This window comes from Meleagris gallopavo, chromosome 11 (assembly GCF_905368555.1).
Source record: "Meleagris gallopavo chromosome 11, MGAL_WU_HG_1.1, whole genome shotgun sequence".
Classification (NCBI taxonomy): domain Eukaryota; kingdom Metazoa; phylum Chordata; class Aves; order Galliformes; family Phasianidae; genus Meleagris; species Meleagris gallopavo.
In genome coordinates, this window is record NC_139414.1 from 16,797,524 (window position 1) to 16,816,725 (window position 19,202).

At 38.4% G+C, this 19,202-nt stretch overlaps 1 protein-coding gene across 5 annotated transcripts in view; it reads right to left on the reverse strand.

Moving 5' to 3' along the window:
• Positions 1-19,202, reverse strand: part of USP13 (ubiquitin specific peptidase 13) — a 45,810-nt gene continuing 26,608 nt past the window's right edge. For 2 of the 5 annotated variants that reach the window (XM_085233404.1, XM_085233403.1), the window contains exons 8-21: positions 18,355-18,542; positions 17,568-17,639; positions 17,198-17,291; positions 13,279-13,404; positions 12,778-12,931; positions 12,414-12,588; positions 10,113-10,243; positions 9,744-9,866; positions 9,171-9,197; positions 7,991-8,134; positions 6,887-7,053; positions 6,347-6,512; positions 4,697-4,781; positions 1-3,995 (exon numbers count right to left, since the gene is read on the reverse strand). In XM_085233404.1, coding sequence (XP_085089530.1) covers positions 3,902-3,995; positions 4,697-4,781; positions 6,347-6,512; positions 6,887-7,053; positions 7,991-8,134; positions 9,171-9,197; positions 9,744-9,866; positions 10,113-10,243; positions 12,414-12,588; positions 12,778-12,931; positions 13,279-13,404; positions 17,198-17,291; positions 17,568-17,639; positions 18,355-18,542 — 1,746 coding nt within the window. In that variant the 3' untranslated portion in view covers positions 1-3,901. The remainder of the gene's footprint in view (positions 3,996-4,696; positions 4,782-6,346; positions 6,513-6,886; positions 7,054-7,990; positions 8,135-9,170; positions 9,198-9,743; positions 9,867-10,112; positions 10,244-12,413; positions 12,589-12,777; positions 12,932-13,278; positions 13,405-17,197; positions 17,292-17,567; positions 17,640-18,354; positions 18,543-19,202) is intronic. The other 3 variants (XM_085233401.1, XM_085233402.1, XM_085233400.1) reach the window with 3 other exon arrangements.

Below are 19,202 nucleotides of genomic sequence, written 5' to 3' on the forward strand. Positions count from 1 at the left end.
TGTGAGAATATTTCCTTTTTAATTTAAAACAGTTGCAACAATACCATTCACAACCTTACTCATCTCAAATACTCTCAAAAACATTAACAGTGCTTCAAGCGAACAACTCCGAATGGTGCAAAGTCAACCAGCACAGACACTTCCAGGATACAACAGTAAAACCTCTTAAGAGTGAATAGAAATCAGAAGCTGATCTCAGCCATTAAGGTAGGAAAGGATATAGGAAAAGAATAAAAAGTGACGTCTAGTTACATATTTTGCATAGTCTTTCAATGCGTGAAAACAGCAAAGATAAAAATGGCTGCTGCCAGGATTGAAAACAAAAGAAATGGAGATGCTTCTGAAACAATCCAGTGAACTCCAGCTGCATCCGTATTCAGAATGTGCACAACTCAGTGGAAGCTGCCTGAGACAGAGAAACTGTGCTGATTCTGGTTTCAGTTACACCACTGCCAGTCAGAAGTAACACCACTGAACCCAACAGAATTTCAAGTAAAAGAGTCCAGAAATATCTGGACTTGTTTTTAAACCATAGCACTGAATAAATTAATTTTTATCTTAATTGTATATCGGCTAGGAAGATTAAAGAGGACTTAGTGTCTACATGTGTTTTGGACATTGGAGATTGTGACTCAGAATAAGAGCTGTACAGGATCCTGCATGCTGCTAGGAATAAAAGAACCAAGTTGACTTTCTCTCCTTTCTACTGCCCCAACCTAAACTTCTCATACAAAAAGGTAAAAGTCTATTAAAAAAAAATATCAGCACTATTTGCTGCCAAGTCCAGGTTTGCCATAATTCTCAGGTCAGATTGTCTCGAGCAGCTCACAGTGACTGTTTCTCCCCCACGCTTTCCTATGAAGAAGCTCTCAGCACACCCATCCCTGCAGCAGCCACTGCAGCACCCAGACACACAGAGTTCCCACATCAGTTACCACCCAAGTTGTGCATGGAGACCTGGCCCAACACAATTAACTGCACAGAAATTCTAGCATGCAAAGCAATCCTGGCTTCATAATTTAGTCATCTATTCCTTACAGCCCGATTGTGTCTTCTGCACACTGAGGTTAAAAATGAGCAAATGCATCTCTCCCCCAGTACGGTATGCTGGTGAGTCAGGGGTTCACATCCTGCTCCTCCAAACCATGTTGTTCCTGGTACATATCCTACCACAAACTGAAAACAACTTAACTATTCATCTGGAAAAGGAGGCAATCCACTACTTTGGGAAATAAGAGAAAACCTCAAACAGCCAAGAACCTGAACATATTATCAAATGCTACGTTTCAGCAGGACTGTAAGCCTTTCCCATAAATTGCTCCCCACACTTCTGACCCATTCGCTAGGTTAGTAGGAAGGCACTGCACAGGAGTGCTCAGCTGAAGAGAACTTCAGAAGCCGAGGTGCTACCATTCATCTGTCACAGCCAGATAATAGCTCTCCTCTTTCATCTACCAAATCATTTATCACCTGCCAGCTTCCTAAAAAAACCCCAGCTTTCAGTGTGCCCCATACGTTAACTGAAACCAGTATCAGTCCCACAGCTATTTCTGATCTGGGATGCACACGACAAATCGTTTGCAAGAGTCCAAGCTCCATCCTTAGTCCTGTGAGATCAGCCATATTTCCAGTTTAATAATGAACATGGTAATAACTGTTGGCTTTTACTTACCTAGGGTCTCTAAATAAAAGATAATGGCCACCAGCTCTTGGCAGTTTATAAATAGCCCTTTAAGATCATGAGGCAAAAAGGAAGCTGTTGTGTTGAACATTTCTTGGGATATAACTAGGTATTAAAAAAGAAAAAAGAAAAAAAAAAAAAAAAGCCTTTTGTCCTTTTTCACTGCCAGAACAAAAAAGCACAAATATAGATACAAGAATGTTTTGTTCTTTCACTTTAAATAGAAGATGTTTCACTGCATAATTTGCTGATCCCATTTTGAAACCTGGCATTTTCTGATGACATACACAAATACTCACAAAACCTTGAAGAAGGAAAAAAAGAGTAGTAGTAAATTTGATTTTGTCCAGAATTGGTGGAATTGGTGCCACAATAACTACAAAGCAGCAGAATCTCATAGGAGCCACTTACTAAGGTGCTGGAGCATCGTTCTTTTGTGTCAACAGGAGCACTTTAACTTAACTTCCCCAGCAATTAGGCACCACTTCCAATTTGCAGAATTACTACACTGGGATTTTTTTTCATCATCTTTCAAGATCAGAAACCGACTCAAAATATTTTTTTTCAGTTCTGCATGAGGCCATGTGATCTGAGGGAGAAATCGTTTTCCCCAAAATCTAGAAAAAATATTCATAACCACTTTTTAATTTGGATTCTCTTCTGCAGCTTGAATTCTGTTATTAAATTTGCAGGCACTACAGAGGAAACAGTGACAGCTCAGCAGGGAAGTTGGTTGTTTTTTTTTTGACCCTTCCCATTTATTTTGAAGGCTCAAGTAAGGTACGAGGCAACTCCATCAACCATCTCTAAGCAGTGTTTAATACACATACGAACCTTTGGTAGTTTTTTGGAATCACAAAAAGAACCACATTCACCACTGTATTTTTTTCTAGAATAAATGTTTTAAATTACAGTTTAAAAACCAACATATATATTCTTGCCTGTGATGCAAACCGAAACAACAACAACAAAAATCAAACCAAAAGAAAAGGGCAGGAAAGGCCAGCCCCTACCTACCCACTCCTTCATCCCTGCCAGAGATTTAAAAACCCCTTTTTTTGAAGGCATCTGTTCAAGAAAACAGATTATTGGTGTGTTTGCAAGTTTCAAGAAATCTCAAATAGGTATGTATTGCTTTTGTTTTTCTGAAGGGAGAAGGGAAGGAAAGAAGAGCAAATGAATAAAATCAGCAATTTTACTAAGTGTTTTCTCCCACTTCTGGAAATAAATCAATATTTAAGCAACCTTTAGCAGAAATAATTGCACTGCAAGTACTTTGTCATGGAGTTGATTTCAGCTGGGATGTGAGTGACTGATGTGCAATTTTTTTTTCAGAAATAAGAATGGGACATTAACTCCTTCATAAGAAAAACAAAGAAAAACTGATAGGCTTACTTTTCTTGAGAGCACACTATTTAATTTTACGGTTAAAAAAAAAAACCTGCCTTTTTTTTTTTTTTTTTTTTTTTAGCAACCTGTAATCTTGAATCTGTTGGAAAACTTTGCAAAACAAACAGTCTAGAGATGATGGAGAGACCTACCTCTGTAAAAATAAAATCCTCTCTTTGGCAGAAACGTACAGGGCACTCACATCTCCATTGATTTCTTAGGCTTATGGATCAACAACACAAACCAAAACACTGTAACACTGAATTCCAACAGCTACAACTGTAGCTGGCTTTTCTCACTGTAATGAAAATAATCTCAAATAAGACATTCTGCTTTGTAGAATAGATCCCTTCCCTCCAACTTTTAACGTGATACGATTTCCCTAAGTCGTCTGGAATATGGTTGAAAACAGTGGCTCCTAGTTACCAAAGATGCAAATGTGTCTTCATGGTCTTCAACAGATGTGTGGACTGAAGACGCAGGAATTGGGCCGAACTGGTTTGGTTTTGTCCCATTCTGAAACTTCTGTTTTCTCCACATACTAGCTGCAAACTCCACCAGTAATCTGCATGGTCTTAAGGTATCCTTTATGGCGTATAAATTTAAAACAAGGTACTATACATCACCTGATAGAAATTTTCCCTCTAACACTTAAGAAGGCATCAAATGACTTCTTAAATTAACTATAAACATCCCATGTTTTCCTTTGCTTTTTGGTAGTCCAAGGGCTAGGGGTCTTCTGTTGAATTTTTTTTTTTTTTCCTTGGATGCTTTTTTTTTGGCAGGTTAAAAGGCTTATGGCTTCTTAAGGCCAGCTAATACATTTGAGGCCTAACTTGGTATCCTGTGGTAAAAATAAATATAGCCCAGGTCTTTGGGAGGTCGTTCTGAGGCACAGACTCTAAGGTCATTGTAGATCACCCATCTGAAATAAAAACAAGATGGATTAGATTGTGTGAATAAAAATCATCACAAGTTATCAGGGACTTCTCAGATCCAAACTTAAAAGAGCTTCAAATCTAAATTTGAACATTGTGACAGGAACAAAAGACCAGATAAACAGCTAAAGCAGTTTTACTGGCAATATCAGGAACTGAAAAGGAAGAAAGATGTGCAGAGGAACTTGTATTTACAGTTTTAATGAAGGAAAAATCATGAATTTATGATATGAAAAAAGAAGAGCATGAAGAAAAAAAAAAAAAAAAAGAGAGCCAAGATCAGTACTGCAGTACTAGTGATACTAACACTGGTATCAGCCCATAGTCTGATGGGTTTCTATTGATAAGAAGAAAGAAGTTGAGACAAGTTCAGATAAATGAAGGTACAGAACTGATGCCCCCAAATGAACAGAGGTTTCTAAAGTAAGGACAGGACAGCCAATGGTACATTTCAACATAGACCTCAACTGTAACAGAAGTTGACTCATCACATCTACAGTCTGTAGCAAAATCAGAAACAGTCTCTTTGGTGACATACGTCTACATAATGAAAATGATGCATGTCATGAATACGCATCCTGCTCTGAACTGATATATATTTCAAAGAAAACATTCGCTCAGGCTTGCATGTCTCTCTCTCTCTCTCTCTCTCTCTCTCTCTCTCTCTCTCTCTCCCAGTTCCACTCACCTTCCTTCTTTTTTGAGATGACAAACGTAGTGACCACTCATTGTGGATGTTCCCATGTGGCTGATGAACCCAAACAGCTCATACCCTGTTTAGCAAATACAAATGAGAGCATAAGTCTTTCATTGCTAGCTCTGCAATAGGAATACGGGGGAAGTTTTTTCTTTTTAATCCCAGAGGAGCACCTGAGCACTCCTAACTCAGACACTGCATTTCTAAATGAAGTTTCTGTTAAGACTGCAGCATATGCTTGGTTTAACTACTGCTGAAATTCACTGTCAAACATCAAAACAATCCAAGCCGAACCCACATACATCTCTGCACATACACAGCAGGCCTGTGATCACAGCTCTGGAAAGAGAAAACAGCAGATTTATTCCCAGTTCCCAGAGAGCACCACAGAAGTGTTAGATTAGTTACTCTGCACACAAATGTACGAATGTGATCAAAGATTCCCTGTACATCAAACAAAAAAAACAGAAGTTCCAAATTTCAGTAGCCCATAAAAGAGGACAGGAAAGAAACTTCTTCCTCTAATACAAAGGACTGTTTTTGTACTTAAAACCTCTGGAGAACTCATCATTGGTTCTTGCTCCCCACCCACTCATGCCATTCACACATATTACCACCAAAAGTAAAAAGGTACCTTATTTCAGGATATTGCATAAGGACAGAGGCCTGGATTTTGGTGGAGAGGGCTTTCTGAAGCCATTTTACAGCATCATGTTGCTTATCAGGATTTCAGGCACTCAGTAAATGGTCTCAGTCTATAAAGGCTAAGTACCACAAAAAATAGTTATTCCAAATTTTTTTCTTTTTAAAACCTAATGGTAAATCAATGGTTCCCATATCTCTGTGAGACTTAAGGCTGGACTTCATAATATTAAAAATAAAGAAATGAATACTCATAATGCCAACCACGGGAACAAAATCAAACTGGTTGATAATTTTTCATAAGACCACTACAATCAAGCTTAGAGGGACAAGTTTAGAATACACAACAGTTATGAGAGTAAGTCACTAAAGATCCTTCAAAAATGGTGTATCTTAGAATCAGTGAGCTTTTGCACTTGGTGCTGTTAGGCTTAAAACCAGTGCGCTGTTTCACAGCTTTGACTGCTGTACATTAGCTCCATCTTGTGGTTTATTTAACAGTAGTATGACTGAGAATCTCAAAGAAAAAAAACACCCAAAAGATAACAGCAAAGAAGTACACCAATTTTACCTGCCATATTAGTATAAGGAATTTGGTTGAAAGGATTGTATGTATCAATCTCACTTTCCAACCACCAGATTATAGAGCAGAACAGAAACTCAGGTTTGCAACAGCAGTGCAATATCTGGGATGTTCAGCTTTTGAATATCTAAACATTCCAGCTTGTCCTAGTCCAGGCCAGAAAAGACTTTTAGCAACAGGAAACTTGGACTCCTATTATTCAGAGAGTTATTCAGAAAAAATTTACTGAGCAAACAACACCCACAGAACTTAGGCCAACCAGAACAGACTCATACCCAGAAGCAGGATTAAAAAAAAAACTTGTACAGATCACGTCCAAAAAACATAAGTACTTTCTAAACATAGAAGAGCTATATGAATGGTGTAGACATGACACAACAACATAATAGCCACCTTTAAGCTGAAGGAGAACTTACTTCCAGGCCCGTCTTTGATCCTGGGTCCCTCTGATCTTGCCTCTGCAAGGATATTTGCATTAGTATGGTTCTCCAAATCCATCATGCTCAAAGCAGGCTCCCCATCTTCCTCCTCTAATTCAGGGTGGTTGAAGATCCATTCCAATGCACGCTCCAAGTTATTGTTCTGTGAGAGAAAGAAGTAAAAGAACATCCCTTAATGCACTCTCTAGAATCATGCTACCACTCTCATACTGGTCTCTGAACTGAGTAAGGATCACGTGCAACAGCACTGAAAACTTGATGCATGCAGTCTTCAGACATTCCGATTGTTTCTCAGCAGATATCTGTCCACATTTTAACATTACATGAAACACACAAGTCAGCTTCCTCACTTCAACCCAATAAAGTCATGCATCCTAAACTCTGCTAGAATAGTTCTATGCACATCATCCACTATCTTAATTTTTATATGCATGTTTCACAGGCATCTGAACATGCATATGTTCACACAAAGCACGCAATATCAAATAAAACCCAAATGCTACCAATGGAACTCACTGTTGCCTTCAGAGCTTGAATTGCTAGGCTCCTTTGGAAGCCCATGGAAATGATGATGGAGACCATCTCTTCGGGAGGTTGATTATCCAATCCAACAGCCCCAAAGCCAGCCACACCACTGGAAGCAGTTCCTCCAAACACAGGTACAACCAATGGTTCAGCAAAGTCTGGAAGAAGCAAACATTTGTCAGATCTTCCTTTTGCCATCCATGAACTGGAAAGCTAACAATACACGCAAACAAACAGGACTTTAAAAGCAGCCCAGAAATCAGCACACCGTTCATTTCACTTGCCCAGCAGGGTCAGGGACGTGTGGAAAGACTTAAAAACAAGCTGAACATGCATACCACAAAATATCTAACTTGACAATCTCATACTGAGCAAGCTGGAACAACTTGATGCATTATAAAAGCAATACAGTTGCAAGAAAGTAGCCAAGAATGATATAGAAGAAATGATGACATCAGAAGAGCAGACAGCCAGGCTGACATACATACAGTACTAAGACAAATGGATTCCAGAGCTGAAATATTTCAGTTAAGCCCAAGTAAAACTCAGTCCCCATTTACACAAGCAACAGAAAATGGGAACTCAACCAAATCAGGATTTCCCCAGCAAGGAAGTGCTCAGGTATACTCAGAACCAAATCATGGCTCAAATTTTTCATGGCTGAAATACAGGAAGTAGAGAATATCTAGCAGCCCTGTCCTCAGTAGATAGGTCCAAGTTCTAAGTATACCATGAATGCTCTAATATGAACTAGAGAAGGCTGATATGGAAGAAGAGTATCCAGATAACAGGGCTCTCCGTACTTTGAATCACAAGTCAGCTTTCTCTCTTGCAGCACAGACCTAACCAAAGGATGGAAAACAGAGATGGCCTACACCATCAGTGAGGACAAGACACAAGCTTTTGGTGTAACTTAGGATTGTTGCCTTCTTTCTGTGTACCCTAGAATCAGCTTAGAAAAATTCACTCACACCTCCAGGTTTCCTGGGGTTGGGAAAGGGCCACTGTTTCTCTGTTGCGCATTTCAAAATTTCAACTGACCGTCAGAATACACAATCAGAAGTTGAACTTCACTTACACCTTCCAGTCACTGACCTGGCTCTTCCATGTGTGCAATGATCCAGTTGAAAGCCACTTCAGCACCCAGGTTGCCTGTATAGTACACAGCTTTCCGACATGCTTCCAAAGGAAAACCCATCTCTGCCAGTTGCATAACCGAAGACTCATCAATATCTAGAGCTGCAAGAAAGGTTCTTCTAGTATACTAAGTCTAATTTAATCCATTTTGTAGTATTTCTTATTGTAACTCATGGTGCCACATACTATAACGCATGCTGCTAGGATTTTAGTACTGCAATAAATCCGCACCCATTAGAAAACAGCCTTGTATAAAGCATTATAGTATTTATTATGGACTTACTGGTAATCTTTTGTCTCAGCAATCTGCATAGGTCCTTATATCTTGATGATTTCCTACAGGATTTTATTTATAAGTAAAATCACCACTGAATTTCAAGGGGTGGAAAAGTTAGATGCTGAGCAAAGCTAGAGAAGGCCATCAAAAGCGGCCTTCGATTTTAAGCAGCTTGCCCTGTTTCATGTAGCAGTTCCAGTTCCTTCATGCTGTAAATCAGACCTGAAATAAGTCTCTTCTAAGAACGCAGTAACTTAAATTTAGAGGTATAATCGATTCATAAATGAAAGTAACAACTAAATCCTTTCTCTTTAGCAAGAGATTATATAAAACATGAAGGAACTTTTACACGTGGAGAGCTACTGCTTGGCATTCAGCATAGCCAATTGTTAATTTAAGGCTCTATCTGCATCTCATCTCATACATTTGTAAATATATTCAGTGTTTAAACCTAAAAGATTCCCTGGCTCCTAAAAATAAAGGTGTAAGTATAAAAGAGTAGCCACTTTCTTTCAACAGTTATATGTTTCAAGTTAAAATACTGTAGAACATTGCAGCTGAGTTAACACCTTGCAATCTGATAATGGCATTTTATTACACGTACGCACATCAGATTTCATATACTAAATGGCTGCAGATAGAGCAGCAGCTCATCAGCTACACTGATACTACTACAGACTGCAAGGAGTCCTGCACACATGCAAGTGCTGAACAAGTACACAAGTCAAATGCTAGTTAACAGAAGCATGCAGGTCAAATCTGCAAGCATCACTATATGTACAGAGAAGCCATTTGCTGAACAAAAGCACAGCAAATTTATAAGCAATTGAAATATCAGCCTGACAAAAATGGGATACATACACTCCACAAAATGGTTCACCATACGATCTGGAAAAAAAAAAAAAAAAAAGAAAAAAGGGGGGGGGAGGATGGAGAAAAAGGAGGTAAAATGAAGGATTATATGAAGGCTACGTAGAGTCATATGGGGAAAAAAAAAAAAAACATTTGCTCCTTTTTTTTTTTTTTTTGTTAAATTTTCTGTAGGTCATAGAAACATTATAGGCAAAAAATGATCATCCTTCTATCCCAGATATTGTCTTTAATTAGACCTGGGACATTTCTCAGACAATCCAGAACAACGAGCCTCTAGTACTATAAACCAGCAGGAAATATGACTGGCAACTGACCTAAGCCAACTTAAGAAAGAATCTAATCTGTTATCAACAAAGCTCCATCATCCAAACATGCTAAAACTAAGTCACTTCATTGAGCAAGAGGAAAAATAAAACAAATAGATCTTGATAAAGAACTTAAGATAAGGGTCAAAATTAAAACCTCTGGAGAGCTAAATTTTGACAAAGCATTTACCTGACACAGTTTCAGGTACTAGGTTTTTTGTTTCATGGTGAACATCAGGAGAACAAAAGTCACTACCTTTTGGGTCTTCAGGAATGATAATGGGAGGTGCAATGTCAGGAAGTTCCTCTTCTCCTGGCTGGAGACCCATGGCTCGAAGGTGGTTGATATCTAGGAAATCTGGCATGTCTATCGAAACATCTGCAGAAGCAGAGAAATGAGTTAAGCTTAAGAACCCAGCAAAATGACCTCAGAGAGCAACCAACCTTCAGAGAAAGGAGCCTGGGTACACTACCAACCAACAGCTGGCTTAATTTGACAAAGATAAAAACAAACAAAATAATAATAAAAAGAATTTGTTTAGGATGAAGTAATCCTTAAGATAAACCTGAGATTGAAACCAGGTTCTTGTTACAAAAGGGAATGCAAGTATACCTTACGGGTTACCTTGGATAGAATGAGAAATAGCTAAGTACAAAAGGTATGTACCAAGCTTTTTGGGTATCCAGTCAAGGCCAAAGGTGAACTTCTTTATCTGTACCACCAAGTACTGAGGAAACGAAGCAAAACGAGAAGTCCTAGGAAGCACAAGAAATTCAGTTCAGTGAGGCAAGGCAGCGAAATCAAAAGCAACACAGATTTCAGTACCTCAAGAATAATGAAACACTCTAGGCTGAGTGAGATTAATAATGACAGATTTTTGTCAGCGTGAGAACTTATTGTGCTTCTTCTCTTGAAAACTTTTTGGTGAAATATAACATATATATATATATATTCCACTGAAAATGTATCTTGAATATTGTACGTACTTGAATATTATATATATATATTCTCCTTCTCCGTGCTCCCATTTTCCCCACACTTGCCATCCTGAACATTTGCTTTCCCTTGTCTTGTGTTTACAAAGAACATCCTTTCCTCCAGTTCACCTTACTCTGTGTAAAACAGTCAATATATCATAAATAAGAGGCCTTCCTTCCATATGATAAATAGTAACTTTCTAAATCCTTGCAATTTTAGTAACTTTATAATCTGCAGCACAATATTCTGAATTATAAATTAATTCTTGTTTATTTTTCAATGCTTTTAAAGGCCTTGTCCTGGTTTCAGCTAGGACAGAGCTGATTTTTTCTTCATAGTGTTTGGTACAAAGCTTTTTTTTTTTTTTTCCCCCTCCACTTTGGGAGAAAACCAATGTTGATAACACACCCATGTCTTAGCTGTTACTGAGCAACGGATGCAAAGCCAAGAACATTTCAGCTTCTCGTTCCTGCCAGTGAGCATAGCTGAGGGGGCCCAAGGAGCTAGGATAGGATATAATCAGAACAGCTGGCCTAAACTGGGCAAAGAGAGATTCCATACCATAATGAATGAAGAAACTAAAATCAAGAGCAGTTGGTCAGGGGCTCAGCTGCTGTCTAAGGACTGGCTGGGCATTGGTTGAAGATGGTGAGCAACTGTATTGTGCATCTCTTGTTTTGTAAATATATACAGTTGTCAATATTATTTTCATTTTCTTTCTTAGTAAGTAGTTTTTCTGTTTGTTTTTAACTCAACCCAGAAGTTCTACTTTGTAGTTTTTCTTCCTCCCAGTCCTCCCCCCTCTTCCTCTGCTAGAGGAAAGCACAAAGAAATGTGGGGTTCTGAGCTGCCTGCCAGGTTAAGCCACAACAGACCTTTGGGATGAGGAAGAACTAAGTTTTACATTAACCCTGGATCTGCTTAAAAAGACTGGAATCTTCCTTCACTGTGGCCACAGTTTTAAAAAACAAATGCACTTGCCTCCCGGTTTTCAATACAAGGACGTCAGTGAAACCATCCACTAAGAGAGCAATGAAGCACTGATATGTTAAGCGATCTAAAAATAGAGGGTACCTAGCCACAGCAAATCAGTTGCAGAGCCCATTTTTCATCCACTCCTCACTGCTGATATATAAAAATGGAACCTGATAAGGAACAAACTCTTATTCTCAACAAAAATGTCTGCCTTAAGAACTAGAGTCATCCAGCTGCATTCCTATTTCAGCCCAATGCTTTCTAAGCCCAAGTTCTTGGTTCTCTGTTCTACCTAAAAGAAGGAACTTACTTTGTGTGTTTATATTTAAGTCTGTCTTGTACCATGGCACCATACAACTAACAGCAATTGAACTTGATAGATCCAAGCAAACCCTGCATCATGCAGAGGTGGGTGGGTTGAAATCTGGACACATGCAAAAAATGTAATAACAATCAAAATGAAGTTATGAACATAGCACCTCACAAATGCAAATACTTACATCCACATAAAGAACCTTCACACACAATAAATAAAACTTTCACCTGTTTTACCCAGTTTTGTCTCACGCAACGTCCTCCAGCATTTTTAGTCAAATGAAGACATCAAGAGATTAAGTGCAGATATCCAGAGCATCTCCTAACACACAGTACAGAGCTCTATCACTAACTAATGCATGAAATTTGATTTTAAAATGTGGGCAAACAATTAAGCCACAAGCTTTTAAAGTTCAAGCTCTTAATGACTGTCACGCATCACCATCTTCGTGGAGATTGACAGTTCAGGACAACTTATTTTCTGCTCAGTTGGTCAGTATAGAACTCGTCAAGCCTGACATACACATTGTATTTATGAGCCTCAACACTAAAACAACCCCAACATCCATTATGCCTTTGCCTGTTTCTCACTGCACCATGCCCAGGTAGAAACAAATATACAGAACACAGGTTTTCATTGCACAACCAGACACTTACTTAACTCCTGCAGATTTTGCTTGAAGGGCACTGCTCCAGAAGTCCTCTACATTGCTTGGTTCAGAGAAGGCCTGCAAACATGCACTAAATGGGATCTTGGCACGGACAAGTTCTGGTGGAGCTCTCCTTGCAGCTTCTGCTTCTCGCCTTTTCAGCTCATACGCAATTAATTCATCTGAGAAATACACATGACACTGAAAGCTAAATGAACATTGTGGTTATGATGTTCCTCACTGCAGGAGTATTTTTAGAGGTTTTAGAAATGCAAAAATATATCAATAAAGCTTTTGCACGGCTCAATTAGAAATGATTATGGTAAGAGACACTCCGAAAGGTCAGTGAACTGACCTGTTGCTTTCCTTACCTTTGTTTGTTGCTGCCTCCATGGCAACAGGTAACTGCATGATGTAGTCCACCCTCTCAGTGTAGCGGACTTTTCTGGACTGGCAGCATTGTGTGCGTTCTTCCACCAGGAAACGGAAAACATCACTGGGGTTTTCTGAACCTACAGGATTCCTCTGAAAAAATATTAAAATTCACTGTAACAGTCATCTCTTGGATGACTGAAGAACCCAAAGGCTGCTGGTCGTTTTACGGCAAACGTAGAGACACTGAAGCTGCACGCAGATCTGACAGTTCTATTTGCGTTCTATTGCATGTAGACCTCTTGCACCCATAGTGAATCCCAATTAAGTAATAAGTCTGAAGTAGTAAGAAGGAATAATTAAGGAAAAAATACTTCTAAACTGTTGCCATTTTCTATATACTCAGTGCTATAAAGAGTATATTAAAAAAACCAAGCCATTCAAAACAAATTCAGCCTTAATACACTACAGAAAAGAAGTAGTCATGCAGAATTTCTCACCTCTACTAGATTTATAAGATGTAGGAAAAACTCCTGCGCATCTTGTTGTCTATTAGAGGAAAATTCTGTGTGGTCTTTACTTATAAAAGCCTTAAACATCTGGGGAGATATTCCATTTTGTTGAGGCTAGAAATAAACAAAAGAAAGAAAAAACTTTTAAAGAAGAATTTTTATTCAGTCTTAGATCAAATATCCCCAAATCATTCCACTAGATCTACTTTTGGCCTATTTTTGTCACTGTAGGAATGATAATTTCAGTTTCATCTGGATTTCCTTTAAAAAAAACTGAAAAGGATCCTGAAATACTATTTGGGAGTTTTAGAGTACGTTTTTTTTTTTTCCTATTTCCTGCAGCATTCACACAGGTTTAATTTTCTATAGCATTTGCAAGTCAAATTAGATTACTGAAGGATTGCTAAAGGTTAGCAGTTTTCAGGAAGGCTTAAAGTCTACACTGTCTTCTAATAATGACAATCCTCTCAGACCCCTGTTTCACTTAAGGCTATGTGGGCTCTGAAGCACTTTGATGTATCAGCTATTATAATCAGAACAAAACCTTTCCAGTGATCTCTACTGAATGAACCAGAGGATAACTAATACATGCAGAAAAATTCACAGATGGGTTGCCAAAAACAGACATGAACTGGCAATTTTTAGTTGTTGATCACAATGAGGGACCAAGAACATACTACCTTTGGCTATCTGGTTACATCAGTAAGGAGCTGCTCCAAACCTTAAAGTCTCTAGCTGCTGAGTCCTCGTTTTGACTTTCACACTCTATCAATTTCAGCGGCTTTTTTTTTTTCCTCCTGAAATTTCTTCAAAATGACATTAGCTACAATACCTCTCAAATAACACTTTCAAAAGGGTCAGAATATTTTGCTCAGATTTGCTCTCGCTCTCCATAGAACCAAATAAATTTCAAGAGAGTCCAAGCAAAAGCAGAGCCCTTAGGATGCATTAAAGGTTATTAAATATTCAGCCAATCTCAGTCTTTATCACAGTTGCTCTCCCAGTCTGGTATAAAAATAAAAAAAGCAGCATAAAATGAAAGGTACACAGAAACAGGAAAACGTTAATATTGATTTCAACAGGGAAAGGTAAGCAGAGACTCACTGAAATCAGAAGAACATTCTCAGTTACATTTTTGTCAAGTACTGGCAACTTACCAGCAATGTTATTAGGCTAAGATGCCAGTAAGAGGCTCCCGTAGAGAGTCTTACTACTGCTTTGACAGAGAGATCTTCCAGTGATTTCTGAACCCTGGGTTATGCATCACTCTTGCATCCTCAATCACATTTCATTAAAGCCGAGACAGGCATAAAATAGCTCAAATTACTACATAATAGGCTTTTTTTCTGTGATAAAAGTAAGAATACTGCAAGGTGGCACATTTGCCTTGATGTGTAATGCACTGTTTGGAATTAAGCCTTGCTTCCATCTATATACTTTTTATTCATCTATTTGACCATGGAGAAACAAGCCACATGCAACAGTCTCCAGAAAAGGATCTTGTTCTCTAGACCTTGTCCCCATGAAGGGCAAGAAAAATAATGGAAGGAATGACAGAGATTTAAAGAGAAAATCAAGTCCTAGTTGATGATCATTTAGGCTTTCAACTTGTTTTTAATATTAAAATGGACCAAGAAATTTTCTGCTGTTCCCAGACAAAGCTCCTGTGATGAAAGATTTTATTTCCTCAGAACCACAGATATTTATAGAATATCTGGCATAATTTCTTCATCAACAGTTGCAAAACAGTTCAGCTAAATATAGACTTGCTGGACCACTGCAGATCTCACATAAATGCTTTCACGGGCAACAACTCCCCAAAACTCTGGATGAATTCCAGCAACCTAGAAAGCTAGACAGTGTCTTTGCAGGTAGGATGCAAAAAAGAACAAAGATAAAATGAACAACTGTAGACACAAAATGGAGGCATTTGAAAACTCTGGGCATCTAAAATCCAGCGTAGTCTTATTATGAGTGTCAGTAGAGCTCTCTAAATGAGAAAATACAACATGTACCTGTATCAGTATTTCTGGGGGAAGGTGTCAGGGAGGGAGGTGAGGGAACATTCCCAAGTTCACAAAAATCTAGTTTTCTGTATGTCCACAGCAACTGAACGGAAAAAAATATCTATAATTGATTTTTTCAGTGTTCTTCTTCAACACAAAGAACGAAAGGTGTGAAAGCTATTCCTAAACCTAGTATATGCTACAATTTACTTGATAAAGAACTCACCTGATATGTGTAACTACAATTTTAATAAACTCATGAACAATGCAAGCACTCTTAAATGCCAATATATGGTTACTACTACCTGACACAGGTTTGTAGTATCTGTCATTAAAGATCTCAACATCTCATTGCTAAGATTAACCCTTGGGCAAAACAGAGTAGTAGGTTTACAGCTGTAGGTTTGTCTTAACAGTTCAAGTCCTGAACTTCCAGCACGTAATTTCTTTTTCACATCACAGACATTTAACTAAGTCAATCAATTATTATAAAGAATTTAAGGGAGCCATCTGTTAAAATCTATTCTACTATTTCTTAGTCACTGTGATTCCCTGATAGATTCCAACTTTACTTAAAAGAAGTATAAGCCACATTTTTTGGTTTCTTTCAAAACAGTAAGTATCTACTATGCAAAACAACTGCCAAGCAGACATGGGGCACTCAAATTATACAAACAACAGTGTATACCAAATGTGTCCAGAATCTTCCTGGCATTCTTATTTGGAAATAAATTCCTACATAGGAAAATACCTATTTTCACAAAAACCATCACCATGCTTATTTGGCAAGCCCACATGACTTCTACTGTCCATGAAAATACAACTTTGTATGAAGCATTTTTCCCTGTAAAGAAAGCTCTTCCCTACAAGCAGTACCTTCACTATTGGTTAGTAGCTGAACTTCTAAATAACCCAGTTGTGAAGACTAATTTAACTCCACGTGTTGTTTGGAACCACAGTAAGAGGGGCTGGCAGGGACATCAACACGGAGGGGGGGGAGGGGGAGAGTTGGGGCAAGGTTGGGGGAACGGACGACACATTAACACAGTTCAGGCCCAGTTTTCCCAGCATCACTCTAAACAAAATATTTCAAAGTAGATAGTTTGAATAGGAAAACAAATCTCAACTTTGACAGATTCACTTGTGTAGATTACACGAGCCAAATAACTAACGTATTGCTCAAGACAAACATTAATCAAATTGCTGTAGGAAAAGCAGCAACAAATCCATAAGCAGAGTTTGAAAAAAAAAGAGAGTCAAAATACAAACTGATGCCATTCTCACTCTCCAAACACTGAGGGAAATTTATACCAACTTGGAAGAAGAGAATAAACTGTTGCTGACGTAAAAGCCGCCAACAACTTTTCTTCAAAGAACTGAGAAGAGGTACAAAAACAAAGCAGAATCACGCAGGGCCCATGAAGCTTGTTGAGAGAAAGAAATGAGCCAGGCCTTGGTAAAAAAAATTATTATTTCTAAAAATAAAAAAATTGTCTAAGATATTAAGAGCTTCCACTGAAATCAGGTAGAATATTTTCAGACATCTCAGAAACAATTTTTTTGGTCTTTCTATTACTTTCTGCAATTTAGAGTGAGATTAGAACAGTCAGGACGCCCTAAAATAGCATTTTACTGTCCCTTAGAGAAAATAAAACGTAAGTTCTATGAATGCACTCATCACAGGAGCTGCTGAACACCTTCTTAACAGAACCATTGGTTACTTTAAAGCTTTGCACAAATAGTCCCTGACTAATATATTCCTGACTAGAATCCCGCTCATTCCACCTTGCTAAGCATCCCATGCTGGATCCACCCATGTTCTCCAATGCCCAGCACCTGTTCCCTTTTCTCAGGGTATCACTTTTACCTAGTTACCAGGCTGCACAAACTCAGTCAAATACCTTGTGTTCTTCTTTCATCACCTGTTCAATAAGCTCAGATTTCATGGGTGGTTTAGAATACTGGCCTGAAAGGAGGCCATGTCCCAGTTTAGCCCTGTAGGAAAGAAAATGAGAGGGAAAGAAACAAAAAAAACCAAACACATGAGAAAACAGACAAAAAATAGAAGATTTTCTTTCAAGGAAGAAAGAAACATACCATCTTTGAGCCCCTAAAGAAACATTACATATAATTAATCAGGCAAGTCTTCATGTTCAACCCTGTGCCATGTTTCACTTTCAAGCCCACACAAACATACTTTTCTTCTTTGCCATTAAATTATTCAGATTCTATTTAAATTGACAAAGTCAGTCATTGAAAAGCATCACTTACATCTGGGTGTTGAAATCTTGTGTTGGATCAAGCGGGGAGTAGTCAAATATTCTCTGAAGGTTTCCTACGTACCTGGGCAGCAAGAACAAAGCACAAACATTTGAATACCACAAGTAGATGTACTGCTGCTGAGAACTGTGTATCTAGCTACAAGCCCCTTCTGTGCTGGCAAGTAAATTTTGCAACACACAAGTAAACTTCATCTAACCCTGGTGAATGCTTCTACCACTGAAAAATAGAGGTAAAGAAATTAGGAAGACGATATTAAAGTTATGGTTAGAAGTTTCTAGCTAAAGAGAGAATATTCTGGGTAAACAGCAAAGCCATATCTTTTATTTCTTGATCCTGAAACAGCTGCTGGATGGCACTGCTCAAAAACACAGTGAAACAATATACTTCCTACTCTACACCAGCACTGCCAAATAAATTCTTAGAATTTTTTGTTTGTTGGCTTTTATTTGGGAACAAAACACATGAAATAATGTTTGTATCAAATTTCCTCAGAGAAATAATAGCTAATTCCTAACAGTAAATGCTGAGGTATATATTGTTGTAGCCAGTTTGTTGAGAACCAAAGCACTTGGTAAAATACTATCTGAATATTGCTTCACTTGAACACAGGTGAAATAGCAGGCTACCTGGGTAGAGCCACATAAGAAGAATACAAAGATCTGAATTCTGTCATGTCCGTGTTTTGCTAAAGACTCTAAAATACTGTTCTGCATAGAAAAACAAGACATAGGAGAACTAGGCAACTAGTAGTAAGTGCTAGCTTGGAGCTACTTACGCTCGCTGGAACTCTGGGATGCTGAAAATGGCTTGCATGACAGCATTGAGGTAGCAGCTATTTCCCAGGTTCTTCATGCCGGTATATCCTGGGCCATACATGGGCTTGAGTTTCACACCAGCTTCCTGAATCACTTCCCATTCAGAGACTCTTGGTTTTATATCATTATCTCTTAGCCCATTCTCTGCCTGAAAACAAAAAGACTTTATTTTGCCTTTTAACTTCTGCAACTATTATACTACTGCTGTCATCATCACCAACTTTGTGAATTCTTTTAGAAAAGAAGAGCCAAATCAATGGGAAAATGGGAAAACGTAGGGGAGGAGGTCAGGGTCAGAAGTGTAGAAGTTTGCTCGTCCAATTCGTCTCACAGCTCTTCACTACAGACCACTGGCTATTTGAATGTTTCTCACTACGCCTTCAAACTCCACTTCTCTATGGCCTGCGTTCTCAACACCCAACATAAAGATACTTCATGTTTTCAAGCTTCATTTTTCCATTTATAATGGTTGGGCATAGCTGCTACTGTAGAAGATGGTTCCAGCAAACAAATCAGATGCAAAGATACTGCTTCAAGAACTCTCCATGCAAAAGGGAAAAGCGTAAGTCTGGGATGTTGAAGTTCCAATTCACAGCTCAGCTTTCGATTTGTAGATACTAATCATTACATTGCCATTTAGTGTTAGCACTACTCCACCACCTCATAAATCATCTTACAGACTGGTCTGAATGCAGAAGGAATTCTCTGCAACAGCTGAAATTATACACAAATTTTGCAGATTTTTAAGTAAAAACAGGTTTTTCACTGAATAAGAGGAACTTTTATTCATGATATTGGCAAAAATAGT